At 42.6% G+C, this 21,547-nt stretch overlaps 1 protein-coding gene and 1 long non-coding RNA gene across 7 annotated transcripts in view; both read left to right on the top strand.

Moving 5' to 3' along the window:
• The window catches only part of LOC120403731, a 46,051-nt gene extending 34,944 nt beyond the window's left edge, over positions 1 to 11,107 (top strand). The window contains exon 3 of one of the 2 annotated variants that reach the window (XR_005597698.1): positions 10,982 to 11,107. This is a non-coding gene — a long non-coding RNA (uncharacterized LOC120403731). Of the gene's footprint in view, positions 1 to 2,658; positions 3,191 to 10,981 lie in introns of those variants that run through there. The other variant, XR_005597699.1, reaches the window with a different exon arrangement.
• Positions 11,108 to 15,597: 4,490 nt separating this feature from the next.
• Positions 15,598 to 21,547, top strand: part of ESRRB (estrogen related receptor beta) — a 165,368-nt gene continuing 159,418 nt past the window's right edge. For 2 of the 5 annotated variants that reach the window (XM_039535267.1, XM_039535266.1), the window contains exons 1-2: positions 15,702 to 16,116; positions 17,112 to 17,279. In XM_039535267.1, the coding sequence (XP_039391201.1) occupies positions 17,278 to 17,279 (2 nt within the window). In that variant the 5' untranslated portion in view covers positions 15,702 to 16,116; positions 17,112 to 17,277. Of the gene's footprint in view, positions 15,664 to 15,700; positions 16,117 to 17,111; positions 17,280 to 21,547 lie in introns of those variants that run through there. The other 3 variants (XM_039535262.1, XM_039535270.1, XM_039535263.1) reach the window with 3 other exon arrangements.

Below are 21,547 nucleotides of genomic sequence, written 5' to 3'. Positions count from 1 at the left end.
TGGGGGAAGGGCTGGAGGAGCCTCAGCCTCCCCAGCTGGGAATCCTGGGAGCAACAGGATGGTCCGGCCTGCGGACCGGAGTTCTTTGCCCACCCCCTGGCCCTTTAACAACCGGTTCTCCACGGAGGTCTAATTTTAGCAACCGGTTCTTGAGAACCTGTGGGAAACTGCTCCAGCTCACCACTGAGTGTAGGGTAAAGAACCGATCCTGATGAGACCCCCATTGGAAACACACCCATTTGATAATTACATTTTGAGACCTGTCAGTTAGCCAGTTTTTAGTCCATTTAATGTGTGCTGTGTTAATTTTATAGCTTCCTAGTTTTTTAATAAAAATGTCATGCGGTATCAAGTCCAAGACCTTACAGAAGTCTATTAAGTCCACACTATTACTTTTATCGACCCAATTTATAATCTCATCAAAAAAAGATTTCAAGTTAGTTTGATCGGGTCTGTTTTCCACAAACCTCTCTATATTGGTATTAATTATATTATCATAGAATCATAGAATTCAAGATCAGAAGGGACCATTATGATCATCTAGTCTGACCTCCTGCAAGATGCAGGCCACATAAGCCGATCCACCCACTTTTTAAGCAAGCGACCCCTGCCCCATGCTTCGGAGGAAGGCGAAAAACCTCCAGGGCCACTGCCAATCTACCCTGGAGGAAAATTCCTTCCCGACCCCAAATATGGCGGTCAGCTGAACCCTGAGCATGCGGGCAAGACTCTCCAGCCATACCCTCTGGAAAAAGGCTAACAATATCCTATCATTGACCCATTGTACTAATTACCAGTGTGGCACTTAATTGACCTATTGACTAAGCCCGTTATCCTATCATACCATCTCCTCCATAAACTTATCTAGCTTAATCTTAAAGTCATGGAGGTCCTTTGTCCCCACTGTTTCCCTCGGTAGGCTGTTCCAGAATTGCACTCCTCTGATGGTTAGAAACCTTCGTCTAATTTCAAACCTAAATTTCCTGACTGACAATTTATATCCGTTTGTCCTCGTGTCCACATTAGCACTGAGCTGAAATAATTCCTCTCCTTCCCTGGTATTTATCCCTCTGATATATTTAAAGAGTGCAATCATATCTCCTCTTATCCTTCTTTTGGTTAAGGAAAACAAACCGAGCTCCTCAAGTCTCCTTTCATACGACAGGCTTTCCATTCCTCGGATCATTCTAGTGGCCCTTCTTTGTACCCGTTCCAGTTTGAATTCATCCTTCTTAAACATGGGAGACCAAAACTGCACACAATACTCCAAATGAGGTCTTACCAACGCCTTATATAACGGGACTAGCACCTCCTTATCCCTACTAGAAATACCTCGCCTAATGCATCCTTCTTTAATTCTTTATTAATTGAGACCCGTATCAGCCACTCCATTATCTTGCCTGGGATCGATGTCAGATTGACAGGACTATAATTGCCCAAGTCATCTCATTTACCCTTTTAAAATATTGGCACAACATTAGTTTTCTTCTAGTCTTCTGGAACTTCCCCATTGTTCTAAGACTAACATTAATGGTGCAGCAAGCTCCTCAGCCAACTTTTTTAAAATTCTTGGATGCAAATTACCCAGCCATGGTGATTTAAAAATGTTTAACTTTAGTAATTGCTGTTTAATATCCTTGTAATAGAGTGGCTTGCCCTTGGGCTGAGGTTAAGCCAGCCCTGATTAGAGAATAAGCCCCACCCAGAGGAATCAGGTGATTCAAATATAAAAGGCAGCAGGAAGCTGCAGGGTTGTGTGTGGTTGAGCGAAGTAACAACGGTCAGAGGCAGGAGGTCTAGCAGTAAGCTAGGGAACCCTAGGAAACAGGAGACTGAGTAGAGCTGGAACTGATGAAAGACTTTGTGTGTATTTGGGGAATTTTAGTTCTGTTTTTGACAAATTCTGTTGCCAGCCTGGTGCAGAGAGAATTAAAGGATTTTGGGCTGAGAAGGTGGCTGGAAACTGAGTTCTTTGGGGGCTGTGGTGAACGGGAAATAGAGGCAGGTGACGGCCATGGTATTACAATCCTCCTGAGATTAGTGAAGTGGAAAGAGTGGTAACACATGCTAGGACTACATCATCTGGGTTTTTGTCTACAAATACAGAACAGAAATATTTATTGAACACTTCTGCCATTTCTTCATTATTATTGATAATTCTACCATTTCCATCTGGTAGTGGACTAATACCATTGTTAGGATTCTTTTTGTTACTAATGTACTTAAAAAAAAAACAAACCTTCCTTATTTTCCATAACTCTGCTGGCCATAGATTTCTTGTTGTGTCCCTTGGCTTCCCTTATCAATTTTCTACAGTTCCTAGCTTCTGATTTATATTTATATTACTGTCAACTTCCCCTTTCTTCCATTTGTTATTAATTATTATTATTATTTATTTTTAATAGCTGCCCTCACTTTCCTTCTAAACCAGGTTGTTGTTTTTTTTAAACCAATATGACCTTCTACTTGAATGCAGGATTGTGGCTTTTGGGGCATTAACTGAAGTGTTCTTAAACAATTCCCAATCACCATTCCCATTTTTTTTAAAAGGAAACCCTTCAGACTTCCTTTATCCATTATAAAAAAAACAAACAGTTGCAAAAGACCTTTTCCTCACCCCCATTTTATGTATGGCTTGTTTGTTTGTGTGTTTTGCAGGTCACCATTGAGATGAGCGATCTTAGCTTGGTTCTTGGGACATAAAAAGCTTTTCAGTTCACAAAACCCATCATCGCTACCCTGACTATGACTGATTGCCATCACCACCCTCATGCCCACCTGAAAACACTGATTCTGTAGATCCAAGTGCATAGCTAGTGCTACGAGTCTAGGGAATGATTTTAGTTATATCGAAGAGACGTGTAGCGGGGACTCCTGGAAACTGTGTCTAGTCCTCTTTGGACAGCAAATGGCTGGGGCTGAAATGGAGACAGAGCACATTCCTGGAACAATCTTTAAAATAGATCTAGGATCATCTCTATCCTTTAGGACTGAGAACTTGGGGTGGGACCCCACTCAGGTGAGCCATAATGGTGAGAGAAAAGGGAAGTTACGTGGCTGCTTGAGCAAGTGTCAAATACAGAAGATGACATACAGCTGGGCACTGAAGTAATTTCGCCTGGGTTTGTTTACAAGAAGTAGAAGTCAGACTAACAAGGCCTTAGGAGCAGGGGGCAGTGTAAACAGTTAATAATGGAATAAGATAGGAATTTGGTAGGGAAATATGCTGTGAGGTACAATTGCTAACTCAGCATGAGACACGTGGGCCCAGATGGGAATCCCAGTTCCTTCCGCCCAGAAATTCCCTGTGTTGTTGTTAATTAGCATGGAAATATTTTCCTAGCTGCAGAAAGGATTGTTGAATTGCCAGTGGGATATTGGGAGTGGTTAGTCTATCAAGTAACTGTTAATTAGGTTACTTCCCACTGCTGTTGATATGCTGGGGGATGATTGTGGGCCAAAATAAAAAAGGGGGGGAAGAGAGAGGCTGGGGAAGGAAAGGGTGAAAAGCATGGGACAAAGAGACTGGACATGGGGGAGGACAAGACAAGGCAGGCTGAAATGAGAGGGCTGAATAAGAAAAGGCTGCTTGTGTCCCAGGACAGGGGAAAAGCAGAATGAGAAACAAAATGCAAGTTAGGTCAAAAAGGAAAACTCCTAGGAAACCTAAATAGCACTAGAATTGATTGAATGCAGTTACTCAAGGGAATCATTAATTCCTTGGTGTCCGACTGTTTCCTGCTTCGCACCAAGTCCAGTCAGTCACACCTGTGCAAAGTGAGCACAAAACATTCCAAGTATCAGAATAGTGGTGTTTTACCCTCACTCTACACACATGTAAGGCAGGGTTGAATCTGGACAATAAGCTGCCCTGGACACAGGCTACCTTTCTTTGCTGACTGGTTCTAATATCTTCACCTGCATTGAAATGGGAGCTAAATCTGCTTTGATTAGTAATACTAACTGGAATTTTCACCATAGTTCTCTCTATATCCTTGGTGGAAGTGCAGTCAAATGCCTCTATGCTTCCTATCACAACACTACACTGAGAATAGGAGATAGGGGACATGCGGGGGTTGGTGAACCCCCCCCTCGGGGAGGCTAACCCCTAGCCCCGCCCCTTCCACCCAAGCCCCGAGCCGCTCCCTGCGGCCCAAGCCCTCGCCCCTGTGGCTGGAGGAGCCCTGGCCCACCCACCCCAGCTGGCCCGAGCTGCCAGCTGGCCCATCCGAGCACTGGGTAGCCAGCTGGCCCAAGCTGCCCCGGGCCACTGGCCCAAGCACTGAGACAGCCCAAACCTCCCCTGACCACCCCAGCCCCTGGCCACTGGCTGGAGCAGAGCCTCCACTAGCTTCAGGGGAGAGAGGGAGTGAGAGCGAGGCCTCCGTGACTTTATTTTCTCTCCCTTTCCAGCAATGGAAGAACGCAGTCGCTAAATGTAGTGTTACACAAGTGTACTAGCCCTATTTATACTAACAACAGTGACTCCTGACCTAAACATGGGGATGGGGGTAGGGAAAGAAACACAAAGAGGACCAAGAATGAGGAAGAGATGAAAAATGTGTCTGGCAACACGAGTTAGAATAAGTCAGGAATCTAGTCACAGAGAGGAAAGAAAATTGATCAAGTGGATTACCTAAAAATATCAGTGCAGGCTCCCTCACAGCCTGAGGAAAATGTTGCAGTTCACAGAAGCTATGTTCAAGGCTTTTTAATACAAAGAGGTAGTATCAGTGATACCTTATAAAGTACCAACGCAATAAAACCGTGTCCTGAGGTGCGGCTCAACAGAACACAACTGTCGTCAGTGTCCTATTCAAAGAAAGTTGTCTGGTGAGATGATGGATTCTGGGCACACAGGGGACCCACCCATTCTCTTTGGCAAAAAGAAGTGTACAGGGGAAAAACATCTTCCAGATTGCAACTTTTCATCCCTTCAAAACCATGTGAATCTGCTAAGTGAGCAACAGCCAGCAGAGGCGGGCTGAGGTGGAAAGTCTCATAAAAAAGGTTTCAGAGTAGCAGCCGTGTTATTCTGTATCTGCAAGAAGAATAGGAGTACTTGTGGCACCTTAGAGACTAACAATTTTATTTGAGCATAAGCTTTTGTGGGCTACAGCCAGGGCTGGCTCTAGGCACCAGCAAACCAAGCACGTGCTTATGGTGGCACATTTTCAGGGGCAGCATTCTGGCCTTCTTTTTGTTGCTTCCAGCGCAAAAGCCTAGAGCCGGCCCTGGCAGTAGCAGGGCGTCGTGCACGGAGGGCGCCCTGGGGCCGCTGAGGTTCATGCCGCGGGGGAGCAGCGCCTGCACCTTGTGGCTGGGCCAGGCAGGCTCCAAGCTGGGGACACTCAGGCTGGGGGCTGTCCCGCGAGGCACACAGGCTGCCTGCAGGTGCTGCAGGACGGCCGCCCTGCAGTGCCACAGCCGGGGCTGGGCGAAGTGGCCCGAGCCGCCCAGGGACTGAGGAAGGGCAGCCAGAAGCTGCAGCAGCAGCGGGGCCATAGAGGGAGGGGCACTGCCATGCGGGGCCTGCATCCCGCTCTCCGGGGCTCCACTCCCTCTGGGGCTACTCTGCTCCGGCTCCTCAGCCCTCTGCCGGGGCAGTCCCCCGGCTCTGCCCTCCTGGGTCCCGGACGGTCCTGGGGGCGGGAGCCCCAGCTGGAGGGACCCTGGGCTGAGGTGCGGCCCGGGAGCCCTGCTGCTTACCCCTACCCTGCCAGCGCCGGACCGGCTGGAGGTAAGCGGGGAGCGGGCAGAGTCAGCACTGGTGCGGGGAGCCCATGGCTGGGACGGCAGGGGGTGCGGGTGAGGTGGGGGGGAGAGCCCAGTGCTGGGGAGGCAGGGATGCGGGTGGGATGGGGGGGAGAGCCCAGTGCTGGGGAGGCAGGGAGTGTGAGTGGTGGAGGGCACTGGTGGGGGCGGGTGAGAGCCCAGGGCTGGGATGGGGGGCAGACAACAATTTTTTTGCTTGGGGTGGCAAAAAACCTAGAGCCGGCTCTGGCTACAGCCCACTTCATCAGATGCATAGAATGGAACATATAGTAAGGAGATATATATACATGTACAGAGAACGTGAAAAGGACATGGTGGACAGCTCTTACCTTTTCATGTTCTCCTGTACGTGTATATATAACTCCTTACTATATGTTCCATTCTATGCATCCGATGAAGTGGGCTGTAGCCTACGAAAGCTTATGCTCAAATAAAATTGTTAGTCTCTAAGGTGCCATAAAAAGAAGCAAAATTTACCAAAATTCTGCAAAAGCACTTTCATTTGTGGTTCCAGCAGATAATCTGCAACCACAGCAGATGTAACCTGATATGCAAAAGATTGTTATTATGCATAGTACAGACATGACAGGAGCTGGTGTCATCAGAAGAAGCAGATAGGCAGACTGAATGAGTGGAGAACATGAGTGCAATAAAAGTTAAATGTAAGAAATATTGAATAGAATAAATGTGGAGATTCCAGGGCAAGGTTTTTTTTGGGACAGGCCTTTAAAAATCATTAATGGAGATATAAAAAAGGGGATTATACCTCATTTCCCAAAGTCCTGTTTGTCAGAAATGCCTTGATGGATTAACCTCAAACTTTTAAGTGTTTTTTTTTTTAAAAGCATCTGACTAGATTGGAAATACAAAACTTCAGGTAGAAAGGATTCTTCCTGGAGGAAAACTGAAAACTAGGCTTAGAATTGCAAGTCTATACTCGATTGTATCCCTCTTCTTCTACCTGTCATTATGACTCCTGCCATTTTAGTACTGCTTTACACACAATTTTTGTTCCACTTTAACTCTATTGGTTTAAAAACCAATGTAGTTTGATTGGTTCAGCCCCCAGTGTGGATGCAGGTTACCTCTATAAAATGCTTTACCAATATAGCTTCTTTACAGGAATAAGCTGTACCCATATATTCATGTTTATGCATACTAGGATGTTGAACTGCTTGAACTATATCAAAATATAATCACACCCCTAGTTGAAATAATTACATTGGGACAAAAACTGTGTGTAAACCAGGCCTTAAATTGTGAGCTCTTTGCAGCAGGGACTATATCTTCATAGGTGGAGGTACATTGCCTAGCACAAAGGGGCCCTGGTCCTGATTGGGGCCTCTGGGGATATGTCAATACTGCAATAAAAGACCCCCGGTATGACTGTGACTGACCAAGGTCAGCTGAGTTGGGCTCACGGGGTTCTGGCTGCAGGGCTAGACAATTGCACTTTAGATGTTTGGGCTCGGGGGGCTGGGGCCTTCCCTCCCCTCGCAGGGTCTTGTCTACACTGCTATTTTTAGTCCCTCAGCCTGAGCTCTGTGAGGCCAACTCAGCTGACCTGGGCTCTGAGACTCAGGGCTCTGAACTTTTTATTACAGGGTAGATAAATTCTCTGGGTGTTACCATACAGTAGCTATTAATAATAATGGAAAGGGAATTACACATGTAGCTATAGAGTCATCCTAGTATGTCTATAATTAGTAGTACTAATAATGTTAATCTACAAAGGACTTGTAAACATTAACCAATTACTAGGAGATAAACATTAACTGCATAGTCAGGTGTGTTGTGTCAAGACCTTAATGACACTTTATTTTTGGTTGGGGAAGTTCCTTACTTTTTACTTGCTCATAATACTCAAAAATGGCTGAATGGATTTTGCTTGTAAATTTTATTACGTTGAACATTGTGAGGTTGTCCATCACTGTTTAAAATGGGAGCACATAACTTTACCCAAATATAATGAAGAAATGCACTATAGTCCCCCCCAGCTTCACAATGTTTAAGGACAGTGATAGAGGGGGCAAAAAAAGCAAGCCAGAGCCCACCATTGCTGGAAACAGGTGCATTTTCTAAACTTGGCCAAATCTGGGCTCAGTTGTATTTCCAGCGGGAGAAAATTCCAGAAGCCAAGGCTTGCTCCTGAGAAGGATTTGCTTGAGCTTCACGCTAAGGCAAGAGATATAAAGTATTTCTCAAGGACATCTCTGGTATGGCAAGGGAGAGGAGGTGTCTTGGATAACTTGGGCTTAGGTCATTTAGAAGTTTGTGGATGAGAACCAGTGTTTTGCATTTTACTTAGAAATGGACTGGCAACCAGTGAGAGGCTGTAAAGAAGGTTTATATATATATATATATATATATATATATATATATATATATATATATATATATATATATATATATATATATATATATATATATTTAAAAACTGTTTCTTTTAAGAAAAAGACATGGAAAAGTTCCCATGTGTCTTAAGTGTTGTAAGAACCTGTTTTGATACAAAAATTTTGTCAAATTTGACTGGGCAGCATCCCTCTAAATTGTACATGACAAACAGAGGCCTACCCAGGATAAAAACTCAGACATAATGCAACAGTGTTAGTATATGCTACCCTTAGGAGAGTGTACTAATATCTTCTTCTAGGCTCTCCTCTCACCGAGACCCTCACTTGTTCTTAGATTCTTGTCTTTCCCTGTCAGTGATGTGTGGAGCAGAAATATAGGCCTTTAGTGAAGAAATAGGAATAGCATTATTCTTTATTAAACAGCTGTATGAAGAGAGCGTTCTTTATGCCACTGAATCACAAACAAATTATATATATGCCTAAGGTCTCTCTTTTTTTCTTTTAAAATTTCCCCCAGTTGTTTATGGTCCTATTTTTAACTGTTAATCTATCCCACTTCATTTTCCCTCCCTGTGCTTCAGTTTCATCATCTGCAATACAGGGATAATAAAAAGGGGCCTACTTCACAGGGGTGAGGGAAACCGGATCATTAATTTTTGTGAAGAGCTTTGAGATCCCCATACAGAAGGTGCTAGAGAAGGGTTGCTATATGTCTTTTAATTCTACTGATGCCTTTTAAAAGTTGTGTACAAGTTCCTGGGCGAGTTGCTTGGTGTTCAGTGTGCCGGGGAGAGGCTATTCTAATGATCTGGGGATCTTCAACCAATAGTTTTACTTCCTCTGTTATGGGCCGTCCTAGCTGGAACATGTGCGTGTGTGCACTCTGAGAATGACAGTGACCTTGCTGGAGGGTGGGACTGGCAAAGAGCTGAACCTTACCTGCAAACAGCAACAAGGCTGTGGGCAGAAGCAATGGGAGGGACTGGTTATTCCAGGCTGGGATAGACTCAGCAGCAGGAGGAGTGCTGGATAAAGCAACAACAAGGGACAGAGCAACACAGCTAAAAAGAAAGAATCTGCACCTGAATCAAGAATCCCGCAGAAAGCTTCGTAGGAGAGCCATTTGCAGGGGACTTTGGGTAAATTCACTTTAGATTACAGAACTTGGCTAGCATTTTCTTTGCACTGTTAATGCTAGTAGATCTATAGGCTTTTGAAAGGGGAAAGATTCAGCTGTTTACAGGCTTCACTTTTACCACATTAGTGTTTCATTTGTGTGGGAATATGTGCTAGGACAAGTTCAGCTGTAGCTACTATCCCCTGGTAGCCAGGGATTGCTACAGAGTCCGTGTCTTCCCTTCAATGCCCTCAAACATTGGCATCTTTGGAATTAGGGTTCAGTTCAGCCCATCTGAGAGAGGCAATCCCAGTGTCTCCTCAGCTGCACACCAAACATGTTTTCTTGACAGCCTCCAGTGCTGCTGTGTCTGTGGATTTGTGATACCTATGGCACTTTCTCTACTTGCTCTTGGCTTTAAATACCTTTGGACCAAGGTAGGGGTGATAAAAGGTAAATAGAACCCAGACAATGGCATGGGCAGCACATGCAGCTTCCTGATGGTCTGTGTGTGCATTAGTCAGCACGTGCTGCTCCCATTAGCTTGTTAAGAATTAGCTCTCTTCTGGGTATCCAGGTGCATGCCTGACATGATAGAAAAGGGAGGTGCTCGTTGTCTGCCAGAGACAGAGCAACAGCAGTGTGGACTCCTCCTGGGGATTTCCTATAAACTGCCTCATAGCAAATGCACTACGATCTGATTTTAAAAAGAGTTTTGTTTAATGTGGATGAAATGCTCTAACACATGAAAGGTTTCCTGTCTTTGGGGGCCGGACTGCAATAACAAGGATTGCTATAGGTCTAGAGTGAAGTGCATGGGTAGAGCTATTTGAGGTGAACTGGCAAAGCTGGAATATGTGTGTGTGTGTGGGGGGGGGGGACTCAAGCACCAGGACTGGAATAGCAGAGGGTGCTGTGGGGAAGGACTGAGAGACACTAGCAGAATTTGTGTAGAGAGATGGAAATCACTTCACCCACAACTAAAATGCAACCCCCTCTGGGGTGGTGCATAGCAGCTGTTTAACAGTGCACAGCAGCCCTACACAAACATTTGGAAAAGGAAATACTGTATAGAGCGGAAAATGCAAGGGGGGATTTTGGGAAGGTGGAATTTAATTTCCTGAGATAACCTCGGTGTCTTGCCCTGATTCTAACACCCCAGTTGTTTGTAAAATGGTTTGACTTGTCTCATCCGTAAACTAGTAGCTCCAGCAGCACAGTTCCTCTGACTCCATGCTGATGCTAGGGTTGACTACTGCCTTAGAGGGAAGAGTAGCCCTTATTGAATCATTAACACCACTCCTTGTTCCGGATATTCTTTGGAGGTCTCCCAGTACAGACTGGCCTTGACCCTGCTTGGTATGGGAGATCTGACAAAATGTTGGTTTGAGAAGGTCTGGGTGTGAGTGCTATTTTTTGCCATCCCGCTGGCCTTCAAGGACAGAAAAATGCTCCCTGTATGACTTATAGGGGTCTCTTTTTCTTTAATAAAATGCCCTAAGAGTGACGCTTTCTTAATTTTGATTAGGAGAGCGCAGCTTTAGCTCTGGATCAGAGACCCAGGAGAGGGCTCTGCCTTGGAGTAAGGGGAAGACGTTGAGAAGTTAGTGACTTTCCTAAGATATTGGGCAAGGCAGGACATTTTTGGCACTGATTTAGAGATGAGCTTTGTGCCCTGTGGCCCCCCACAAGAGACTTGCTTTAAATTCTTTCCTTTCCTTTTTTTGAAACCCAGGCAATTCATGCTGGTGACTTATCTCCTTCCATGGATTCATCTGGTTATCGCTGATCAGGGAGCTTGTCCTTTATGTGAATAAGGGCTGCGGAATCGGGCTCTCCCCAGAAGACCTCAGAAAGCAGGCAAGTAATTTTGTGTCTCATTTATCTATTGATTTTCAAGCTTTGTGAAGCAGGGGGGACTCCTGGAACTGTTTATTCCTTCATTAGCTAGAAGTGGTGTTTGCAGCCGAGGAATGCCCTGATCTAGGGCTCCCATAGAAGGGGGACTTCATCCACTTCCTGGTGCTCTTTGCTTTCGGATCTCTTAAAAATGACTGTGACTTTTTAGAGAGTTTGTAGAGTGTGCGGAGAGGATCATTTTTATTTCAGTGTAAAAGCCCAGTCTGAATTTGGAAGCTTATTTTAATCTCTCTGGTGGGCTGAACCAAAACTCCAGATCAAAAGGCCTTCACACATTCTGGATGTTTGGATCTAGAACTGCTTTAAATCTCTTTATCTTCCTCCCCCTTTCCCTGCTATCAAAGTTAGTATGGATATTATTACAATAGATGTTTGCTATAAAACTAGCCGTGTTCTCTCTCCCTCCCCCTGCCCCCAAGGTTATTGAGAACATGAAACAGTATCGCTTGTCTCAAGCTGACCTTATACAAATCTCAAACATACCAGCAGGCTATTAAGTGTTCAGTTAATGCTCTGTCTGCACAGGTGTGTGCTTGTTGTCGGTGCTATAAAGTAACAAACAAGTGCAGTAGGTGCTTCACAGAAGTACATAGATGTTGTTATCATATATAGAAAACACATGAGGCAGGTGCCTTCCCCAAGGAGCAAATCTAGGAAGTTCACATTTAAAAAAATCATATAAACTCACTAATTTTTGTAGTCAGAGGCAATGCTTCAGAATTAAGTGTTTAGGAGGGATATTTAAATATATTGCAGTGTATGATTGTCCTGCTGCTAATAAGCTTTAGATAGAGCCTCATACATTTTATTTCTGTACAAATTCAGAAATATTGAATTCTCTGAATACACTCCACTTAAGTATTAATATCTAACATGAGTACACAATGCTGTGAAAACCTAACCTTGGATCACTTGTATAATATTGGTGAACTCAACGATAAATAAATTGATAAGAGTATGATCAGGCACAACAAATACTCTTAATTAAAGTCAATGGCAAAACTGCCTTTGGTCAGCCACAGTTAAAAATATTTGAGAATTAATAAAATATATTGAAACAAAAGAAGGAATAAAAGTCAAAACTGCACTGAGTCAGTGATATTACTTTCTCCAGTGGTACAAAGTCTTGCACCCTGCAGTGTCCTATCTCATGATTCTAGAGTTTGTTGGGAAAGTGCTGGACACAGAGTTTTATTCACAGTACACCAAGAAAAGCCCTGTTGAGAATATAGATTACACAGAAAAATGTAAATTAATGTAATGCTAAGGTTACAGCATTAAAATTCCCCCAAAGTCAGGAAACACAGTAGCTAGGCTTCCATTGGCATCAGCAACTCCACTGTCTTGTGCATTCTGTGTAGGAGGAGTGTATTTAAACAACCCATTTTAAACACACAAACAGATCTGGAAAATACTCCACATAGGCAATGCACCCAAAATCATGTTGCTGTTGGAGCCTTGACTTCTGCATTTCTGTCATGCTTAGTGGTGTAAACCAGGCAGCCTTGACGTAGGTTTTTATTTAATTTTCTTTATATTGCTTCATACTAATGGTAGTATTTAAATGGTCCCAATTTTAAGGCTCTGAAGTTCACACCTCACTGAGGCTTATAAGATGATATCCCACCTATCCTGCAGTTTTTGGCTGTTGAGAGTTCTCTTGTAGATTATATTAAAATGACAACTGAATCTTCCTAATGGGAAAGTTTAAAAAAAACAAAAAACAAAAAAAACTATTTTTGCTGCATTCTACAATTTTTTTTAAAACTATGGATCTAATTTTTATTGGTTTTGTAGTTGTTGTACATCCTTATGTTTTCCTTGACATTAAAACAGGTACAGTTACATTGGGCTCTGCTAAAATCATGGCAGACATGCTCAGCATGCATAGAAGTAATTTTTTGGGTGTTTACTTTTTTCCACACACTCAATCCACAGGAAGATGGAGGGGCAGGGATAGCTCAGTGGTTGTGAGTTCAATTCTTGAGGGGGCCATTTAGGGATCTGGGGCAAAAATCTGTCTGGGGATTGGTCCTGCTTTGAGCAGGGGGTTGGACTAGATGACCTCTTGAGGTCCCTTCCAACCCTGACATTCTATCATTCTAAGATCCCAGCTAGCTGTCTCAGCCATTTTTCAAGCTTCATATATATTTGCTGTAGGCCTGTCTTAAGTATGATTACTTTTCTTTTTTAACATTGGCAGAAAAGTGTAGTATGTTTCATTCTTTCATAATAGTTTACAAATGGCTGAAAGGGTTTTGCCCAATTGACACTTACTCCCTCCCAGCCACCCACCCACACACTTACACTTTTCCTGCCCTCTCCCCCATACCCCTCTCCCTTGAGCAGAAGTCAATCACTGGACATTTCATATACATCAGTAATAGTTTGGGGGCATTTATGAGCCTGTGAAGCAGAAGTTTATAGTGGAAGCTGCTTTCAACTTTAACTACAGTAGGTACTAATGACAGGCACCTTGTAATAACAAATGCAACAGCAAATAACCAGAGAGAGAGACTGCTCAGCTACAGTCCCAGTTTTCCAGATTGCAATTCTCTAAACTGGGTGTTTGAAAAAAAATATATTAAACCTTTATCTGCTCTACAAGTAGCTTATTTTTAAATGTATTTTGAGGTGATTTTTTGCAATCTTCTGGCCTCCTTTCTGCAGTGTGTTGTGGTGGGTGTAAAGTCTATGTGGGATTTCCTCTGCTATAGGGTTTTTCCCCATCTGTCCATGCCTGACACAAATAATTTACTGCTGGAATGAAGAGGAGCTTCCACATAGGAGTTGAGTGAGTCAGGGCCATGAGAGTTCTGTGTAAAGAACCAGCTTCAGGCTAAGGAGAGAGTCTTTTCTGGACCTCTGACTTCTCTTTCTCCCAAAGTGTAACAACTAAATTCATGTGCTCTAGTAAAAGAGGAGATGAAGATTCAAAGAATTCTGGGCTCTGTTCAAGGCTGTGCCACTGTGTTGCTGAGAAAGTGTGGGCAAATCTCTTGGTATCTCTGTGTCTCGGATTCCCCCTCCCCAACACAATATGGGGATGATAATACTGGCCTACCTTGCATGGGGCTTAATTAAATAATGTTTGTAAAGGGTTTGGAGATAGGTGATATGGAAAGGCAAGGAACAAGTTGGTGGCATTTATATTTATTCGGTTCAGAATGTATACAACTATACATATATTAAGGTCAAACTTTTCAAAAATGGCTGCTGGATTTGAGTGCCTTAGTGTTTGGGAGCCTCTTCGATGCACCTTGGCCTGATTTTCAGAAGTATTCAGCACTAAAAATTCCAGCTGAAGTCTGTAATAGGGTGGCCTGCCCCCTTTAAGGATAGACTTGGGGCCAGTCAGCCTAGTTCAGTTAGTCCTGCTCTGTTATATCTGTGCAGGGTTAGATTTAAGAGGAAGGCAGCCCGGAAGTGGGGGATTGGTGGGGAAGCAGACCAGACACACTATCCTGAGGTGGGCAAGGAGCCTCTGTGGAGACAGGAGCTGATCAGAGACTGTAGCCTGTCTGAAACCCTGAGAAGGGAAAGTGTGTGCCAACCCGGGGGCGGAGAGAGTGAAAGCCAGAAACTTGGTCAATGTTGGTACAGTTTGCAGCTGGGATTAGCCTGAAAAGAAGGAGGCTAGCAGCTGAGCCCATAGGCTGAAGATTCAGTTGTTTTGCTATTTTCTGTTGGACTTCAAGTGAAGGACTCTGAGAGCCTGGAAGGGGTTGGATTCTGTTAGATGGATTGGCTGGAGGCCATGTCACTCCTATGGCCAGAGTGGGCCAGAGAAGACTCTGGGGAAACTGAGGAAAGGCTGCCACAGTACCACTTCCACCCATGATGGGGTGGGTTGGGGTGGCACCTCTGTGACAGTAAGTGGGAGCCAAATACTCAGCATCTCTCAAAATCTGACCCCCAGGTCTCTCCCTTTAGGCAGCCAAAATTAGAGCACATTCATGAAAACATGGTTGTGTTTTTGCTGAAATTTGTTTTCCCTTCAGTTAGATATTGATTTGGTGGTGTTCTCAGCAAAAATCAAAGGGCCAAATTCAGCTGAAAGGCATGGGTGCATCTCCATTGACGTCAATGGCACTATACTAGGGCTGCATCTGGCACATTGTTTATTTATCATAGGATGATGATAATGCTAAGTATAGCACTTTTCATCTGTAGATACCAAAGTGCTTTACAATGGAGGTTAAGCATCATTATCTCTGCCTTATGGATGGGAAAACTGAAGCACAGAGGTCAACTAGCTCAAAATCACACAAAGCAGTGGCACAGCTAAGAACAGAACCCAGGTGTCCTGCACCCAGTCCACTGCTTCGTCCACTAGACCATGCTGCAAGGATTAGAATATTAAGGAAATGACATGACATATAATTCTTATTTCATGAAAAGCATGAAGGCTAAATTCTGCCCTCTTTACTTAGGGAAAAGCCCATTGACTGCAAAGAACGCACTGCCTGTGTCAGCACTGAAGGATTTGGCCTTAAAGTAGGGAAACTGTTTTCAGTTATTTACATGAATAATCACCTGGTGTAACCTGAAACCTGGTACATGCCGGTGTGTCTCTCCTAGGCTTATCTGGGGACATCTCCCACCACTGCACTAGCACTAGCACTGGTACAACTCTATGGATATAGTAGCAGTAGTGTAGGTGGGACACTAGTTTTTGAACATCATGTTGCCTAACCCTGCTCAGAGGAAATCTAGATGACATGGTAATAAAAGTTTGAGTGCTGGTACCTTGTTTGCACCACCAGAGCTGAACTGGTCCTAGTTACCACACTGCAAGAGACCCCCAAAATGTCTAATGTAGAGAAGGTCATTATGCCCTCAGCTTTTCCTTCTACTCTCTGTATCCCCCTATACCCAGCTGCAGTTGCAACTCATCGGGCCGTACCTTTGAGTCCAATTGGTATGGAGAGCTACATATCCCTCATGGAGGTCAGTACTGATGTTAAGCATCTGGGAGTCAGAGAAGGCTTGGAGAATAGTGCTAACAGCCACTTCCTACAGATGCTTGAGACTTCAACTGATCTGCTATTGAGACTGATTTGGGATCTTGTAGAAGAAATCATGGAAGTGTAAGAGGGAAAAGCCCTGTAAAGTCCTATCTAGACCATCCCCACACTTACTGATGGGGGCCAGGCAGGATTGCTTGCTACAATCCATCCTCAAGGGCTTTATCCAGTCACGCATACATGTCCCAAAGAACAGGGCTCACCCCGTTCCTTGGAAGACAATTCCATAGCTACAAACATTATCACTGGGAGGTTTTTCCAATTATTCAAGGACTTGATCAAACCCCTATAGAAATCCCCCAAAGTTTAGTAACTTGTTACTCTGAGCTAACATTAGCCAACCGGGAATTCCTTGGTCTGGGGGTTCCTTTAAAAGTGGGAATTTTGTCACTATCCTGATGCTAGCTGTCAGGGAGTGTCCTGATCAAATGGTTCATGGAGAACAGTAACTTCATTCTCAATCCCTGAAGTCTTTGCAGAGTCCCTCAGGAAGCTGTCTAACCTTGCCATTACTAACCCCGGTGTTAGTCCCAGTTTATTCTGTAGCAAGAATGCAAAGTTTCATGGAAAGAGTTTGGAATAAAACACAATTCAAAACTGTACTCAGATCACACTTCTTTTTTTTTTTTTAAACTTCAAGGTGTAAAGGAGTCAAATCCAAACCAGCATCTGTACTTTTCCTTTTCTTCTTTTGGTGCATTGAATTTTGTTCACTTGCTTACATGCCCAAAGTTGCTGTAATGCTGCTGTGGGGAAGTGGTGACTGTGGGGGACTCCTCCCTGGGTGCAGTGCAGAGGTGAAAGCCCAGCTTTTGCTGCTTTCCTTAAGACCTATGGTGTGTGTGGTGTGTTTTTTTTTTTTTTTTTTTTTTGTCAGCTGCCTGTTATATCAATCACAGAGCTGGGATCTATTTATAGGTTGGGACTCGGAGTACTGTGTCCTAGTCACAAAGAGAGGCAGAGACGCAGAGGGGACTGTCGGCTGGTGCAGGCAGAACCAAAAGATATTTAATCAGCAATTAGAAACACCTGAGGGCAAGGGAAATTCTGCTCCAGCCCTGAGCTTCATCTCTCAACCTGCAGCATGTAAGTACTTAACTTCTATCTTTTATTGTGTTTTGGATCCAAATGTCTCCCTGAACTAATCCTTTTATCTGGGCTTAAAATTATGGCAGCATCTCAATGTGGTTAAAATATTTTTTTTTCCTGTTTTCACACTGTCAAAGGAAGGTCAGAGTGACCCACAAGCAGGCAAGATGATTTCAGAACTTCATGTAAATCAGTCAGTTTCACTATTTGGGTATTGGTTTTTTTTCTTAAAGCAAACAAATGAAAGTTTGAGCAGAAAGGGATTGTTTTGGGAATGGAAATAGTCAGCTTTGCTGGTGTTCTGAAAAGGCCACTGTATAATGTAATTCTGCTTTAAGGGCTTACCAAGGACAGGTGATATTTCCCCACCGCTGGTATAAAAAGTGCATATCTGGAAACTTCAGCAACCAGTTACTAAAAGAACCAAACAACCATTCTCCCAACCACCCCCCAAAACCCCTAGCTTTGGCTCACACCTTCTCTAGCACACAGATGAAAATGAAATTTTGTTTTACCAAAGGCGTTTGGCATTGAGCAGCTAATGTTTGTCTAATTTTAAAGGTCCCCAAACAACTTAATTTCTAAAGCCTCTGCAGTGACAATAGAGGGGTGCAGGACTTTGAGAAGTCAGCATAGTGACAATCAAAGGAGGAACTCGGTTGTGTGAGGTGTTTGCTTTAAGGTATCTAAAATGCAAAATATAACTCGTACAATGGTGTGTATTTTGGTTTGGTTTTTGTTAAAGGAAAAAGTAGGAGATGCTCTAATTACAAAGGTTTAATGATGAATCAAACTAGTTTTTATTCATTATGTAAACATTTCTTTGGTCAAAAACTGAAATAATTGAAGTTGTTTGTCTTGTTTCTTATTTTGGGCTCAAAGACTTGAGTTTTTTGACTGTTTACTTTTAATTTTTTTAAGGGATAGAACAATCTTTATTACAAATATATGTGGATTCTTTGAAATTTCTTGCATTTATAATGTCTCACAGGAAAAAAAAATCAAGTTCACAATTTTTGTTTTTCCATGTGTGGTACATTTTCCCAAAGTACACTCTGGCAACTTTTTTTTACGGCAAATATTTTAACATTTTGAAAGCAACAAAGAGAACACAAATTGTTTTGGTTTGAAATAATTTGGACTGAACAAACATCTAATGAAAATATGAACAGAACGGGAAAGCTGCCTTTTGATTCAAATATCAAGTACTAATCAATAAATGAAGATTGTTGTGGCGGGATTGACTGAAGGAAGGTGACGAACAGGCCAGATCTCGTCTTATAAATATATATCATATAGTATTATGTGGCTTTTTATTCAATGCAAATTTTACCATTCCCGAAGTCTTTGACTTGCAAGTGTATTTTTGTTTTCTTTTGGAACTTATTCCAAATTGTTATATGCAGTGTTTTTTAATCATCCATGTAATGACTGAAGTTAACAAACTGGAATTGTAGAGGCACAGCTAGCAGGACAACATTGATAAACATGTTGATTTTCCATAGATTAGTAATGTTTAAAATTATAATTGTAACTCAAATCTTCCTCCAAAAAAGCAAATCAAATAGAATTCTCAGCATGACAATGCTTAGTATAGAAAGCTTAGTTTTGACTGGTAAGATTTTTTCACTTTCTGTTGCTCTTTAATTTTTTTTTAACGTTTGTTTGGCACAATATTACATTTATTGTTTTTCTGTTTATTTCCTATTATAGTTGAATTATTCAAATGAGAGAGCAGGTTATCCTAAAATGTACTGAAGAACTCAAAATTGTTGATTGTTTTAGTTAAAGAAAGTACTGATCAACTAGTTTTAGATCCTCTTAAAAATTTAAAATTAAAAAAGCAACCTCTTTCTCCACCATGTACACAGCAAAAATCTAACATGCCTACATTCAGACATGACTGCAAATATCCATGATTAAACATTTCTGCAGAGATCCCAACATTCCCGAGCAAGTATTCCCAATAAACCCTCTATCTTTTTAGTCTCAAGGATTTTTGGAATATTTTTTGGCTGTGTCCATGAAACTGGTGGACTTTATCCCCTTTTTTGCTACAGTGGATCTTTTCTTGTATAATCTGCAGATTCTTTGTTTTATTCTTGCATTTGGAAAAATTATCAAGTGCCTGCTGCCGTATAGCTTGTAGATCAATAGATTATGGGACATCTTTCTCTTTTATCTGTATGCATGGTTAGATAAGTGATTGGAAAAAACTTTGATGCATTGTGTGGCAGAATGCAGCCTGTTATTATTTAGTTTCTGCTTCACTAACAATTAAGGTTATGTGGACTAAGCACCCATTAACCTCGTCTCCTCCAAACTGGTTCCTTAAACGTAATTTGTCAGGGCCTGTTTGTGATTTTTGAGGAATGAAAAATCTTGTTCATTACACCTTTTTCTGTTCATTTGACTGCAAAGTAATTGACACATACGTTCTATTTGTTGTTGTTGTTGTTGTGTATAATACTTCCTGGAAATTTTGAATAAAACCTGTGCCAAATGGGCTGTACAGGTGTCTGAAATGCAGCATACCAGGTATATACCTGCAAATCTCTGTAAATCTCTGAATAAACACCTGGGGGGAAACACTGTCCTTACTAAAACAATTCTGTGCTGTTAGGGTCCTTCCTAATAACCCTATGCCCAAAAGTCAGCAGCCAGTTAATAATTATTATGTAGCTATCTTTCTTTTTTTCTCTCTCTCTCTCTTCACCTGTACATCTGTCCAGCTATTTCTGATCCCTCTATTTTTACATTTCATTATGCTCATGCTTGCTCTCTGGCTCACTCTCTTTTTCTTTCCTGAAAACACATTTCTATCTGGCACAGAAAATAAACTCAGATTGCGGGTAGTTATGTTAATCTAATTCAATCCTCTGTGGGTTAGGAGTGAAATTCTAATAGTGGAGCAGTTGAGGGCTTTTTTGTTAATGGCTTGGGGATTACATTGAGTTAAAGGCTCATTTCCTAATCAAACAGAGAGGGAGAGAGTGACTCCGAATATTTATGAGTCTCCCAGCGCGAGTTAAACATTGAACTCCAAAGCAGGATTTCAGTGCCACAGAAAGAGTTAAAACCCCTTAGGGCTGCTATGGAAAAAAAATGAAATCAGTTAAGCCATCAGCATTTTCAACTGCTGAACAACTTCAATTCTGTAAGAAAAAAATAATCATCTCACAAAGCTAAAATGGAAACTGTGGCGAGCTATTTAAAACAAAGTCAAGTGATGCTTCAGAACAGCTCTCCTGTAGGTAGGCAAGATGTATGGAGTGCATGCAGAGGCCTAATAGAAACTCCAAATAAATTCTCCTCTAACGTATAGTTGGGTGGGGGCCATGTGTTTATGAGAAGGGGCAAAGCTGTCCTTGTATCAGTTTCTAGAAGACTCGATTGAATGTTTTAATGGATTAGTTTTGGTCCCATTTGTCTCTTCACCAACCCTTTGTTTTTTTAAAAATGTGGATTGGTCAACTCTTAAATTGTGCTACCTCTCCAGGCAGATTTGTTAGTGGGCCATATTTGACTCTTCAGGTTAGCAGGAGTCTTGGGTCAAATAGTATAGTTAAGAAATCAGAATCGCTGCCTCAGGGACAAATCAGTGCTTTGGTGATGGGTTCAGTACAAATGCTTAGATAGAGCCTCGTCTCACTGAAGACAATAGGTATTTTGATTGACTTCATTGGGGTAGGACCCAACCCTGTTTTGCTAAGTGTTGGTATGTTGGAAAATAGGACAGAAGGGCACTGGCCTAGGTTGGGTGTGAAAACCAAACCTGCAAAGACTGAAGTATAAGAAATGAGCTGGTGCTGTGAAAGTCTCTCTCTGCTCCCTTCTGCAGGGGTCTTTTAGTAGCAGGTGTGCTTCCTGGTTCTGACTACCAAATCATGTCCCCTCCCCGTGCCTCAGTTTCTCTCGCTGTAACATAGGGATAATGATGCTGATCCATAATCTGAGATAGGTAGATGGAAAAACTTTATCTAAACATTCATCGCATGACAAGCAGATAGATATCGAGCTGTGTTCAGCCCTGGTATAACTCTCAGACCTCATGCACAACTCCACTGAGGTCAACAATTTGTCCAATTGGTTTTTGTTAAGATGAACCTCAAGCTTTATTAATCCAAGAGGTAAGTATTTACTAAGGTGAAGCCCATGTCAGTATTTACCATAAGTAACAATAAATATTGAGATTCATCTAAACGCTGCATTGATACGTGTATGTGTGTGTATTCTGAATATATATAATAATCATTCTCTTTGCC

Source organism: Mauremys reevesii, linkage group 4 (assembly GCF_016161935.1).
Source record: "Mauremys reevesii isolate NIE-2019 linkage group 4, ASM1616193v1, whole genome shotgun sequence".
In the NCBI taxonomy this organism is placed as follows: domain Eukaryota; kingdom Metazoa; phylum Chordata; order Testudines; family Geoemydidae; genus Mauremys; species Mauremys reevesii.
The sequence above is the reverse complement of the archived record's forward strand: the minus strand, read 5'-3'. Positions and strand labels throughout refer to the sequence as shown.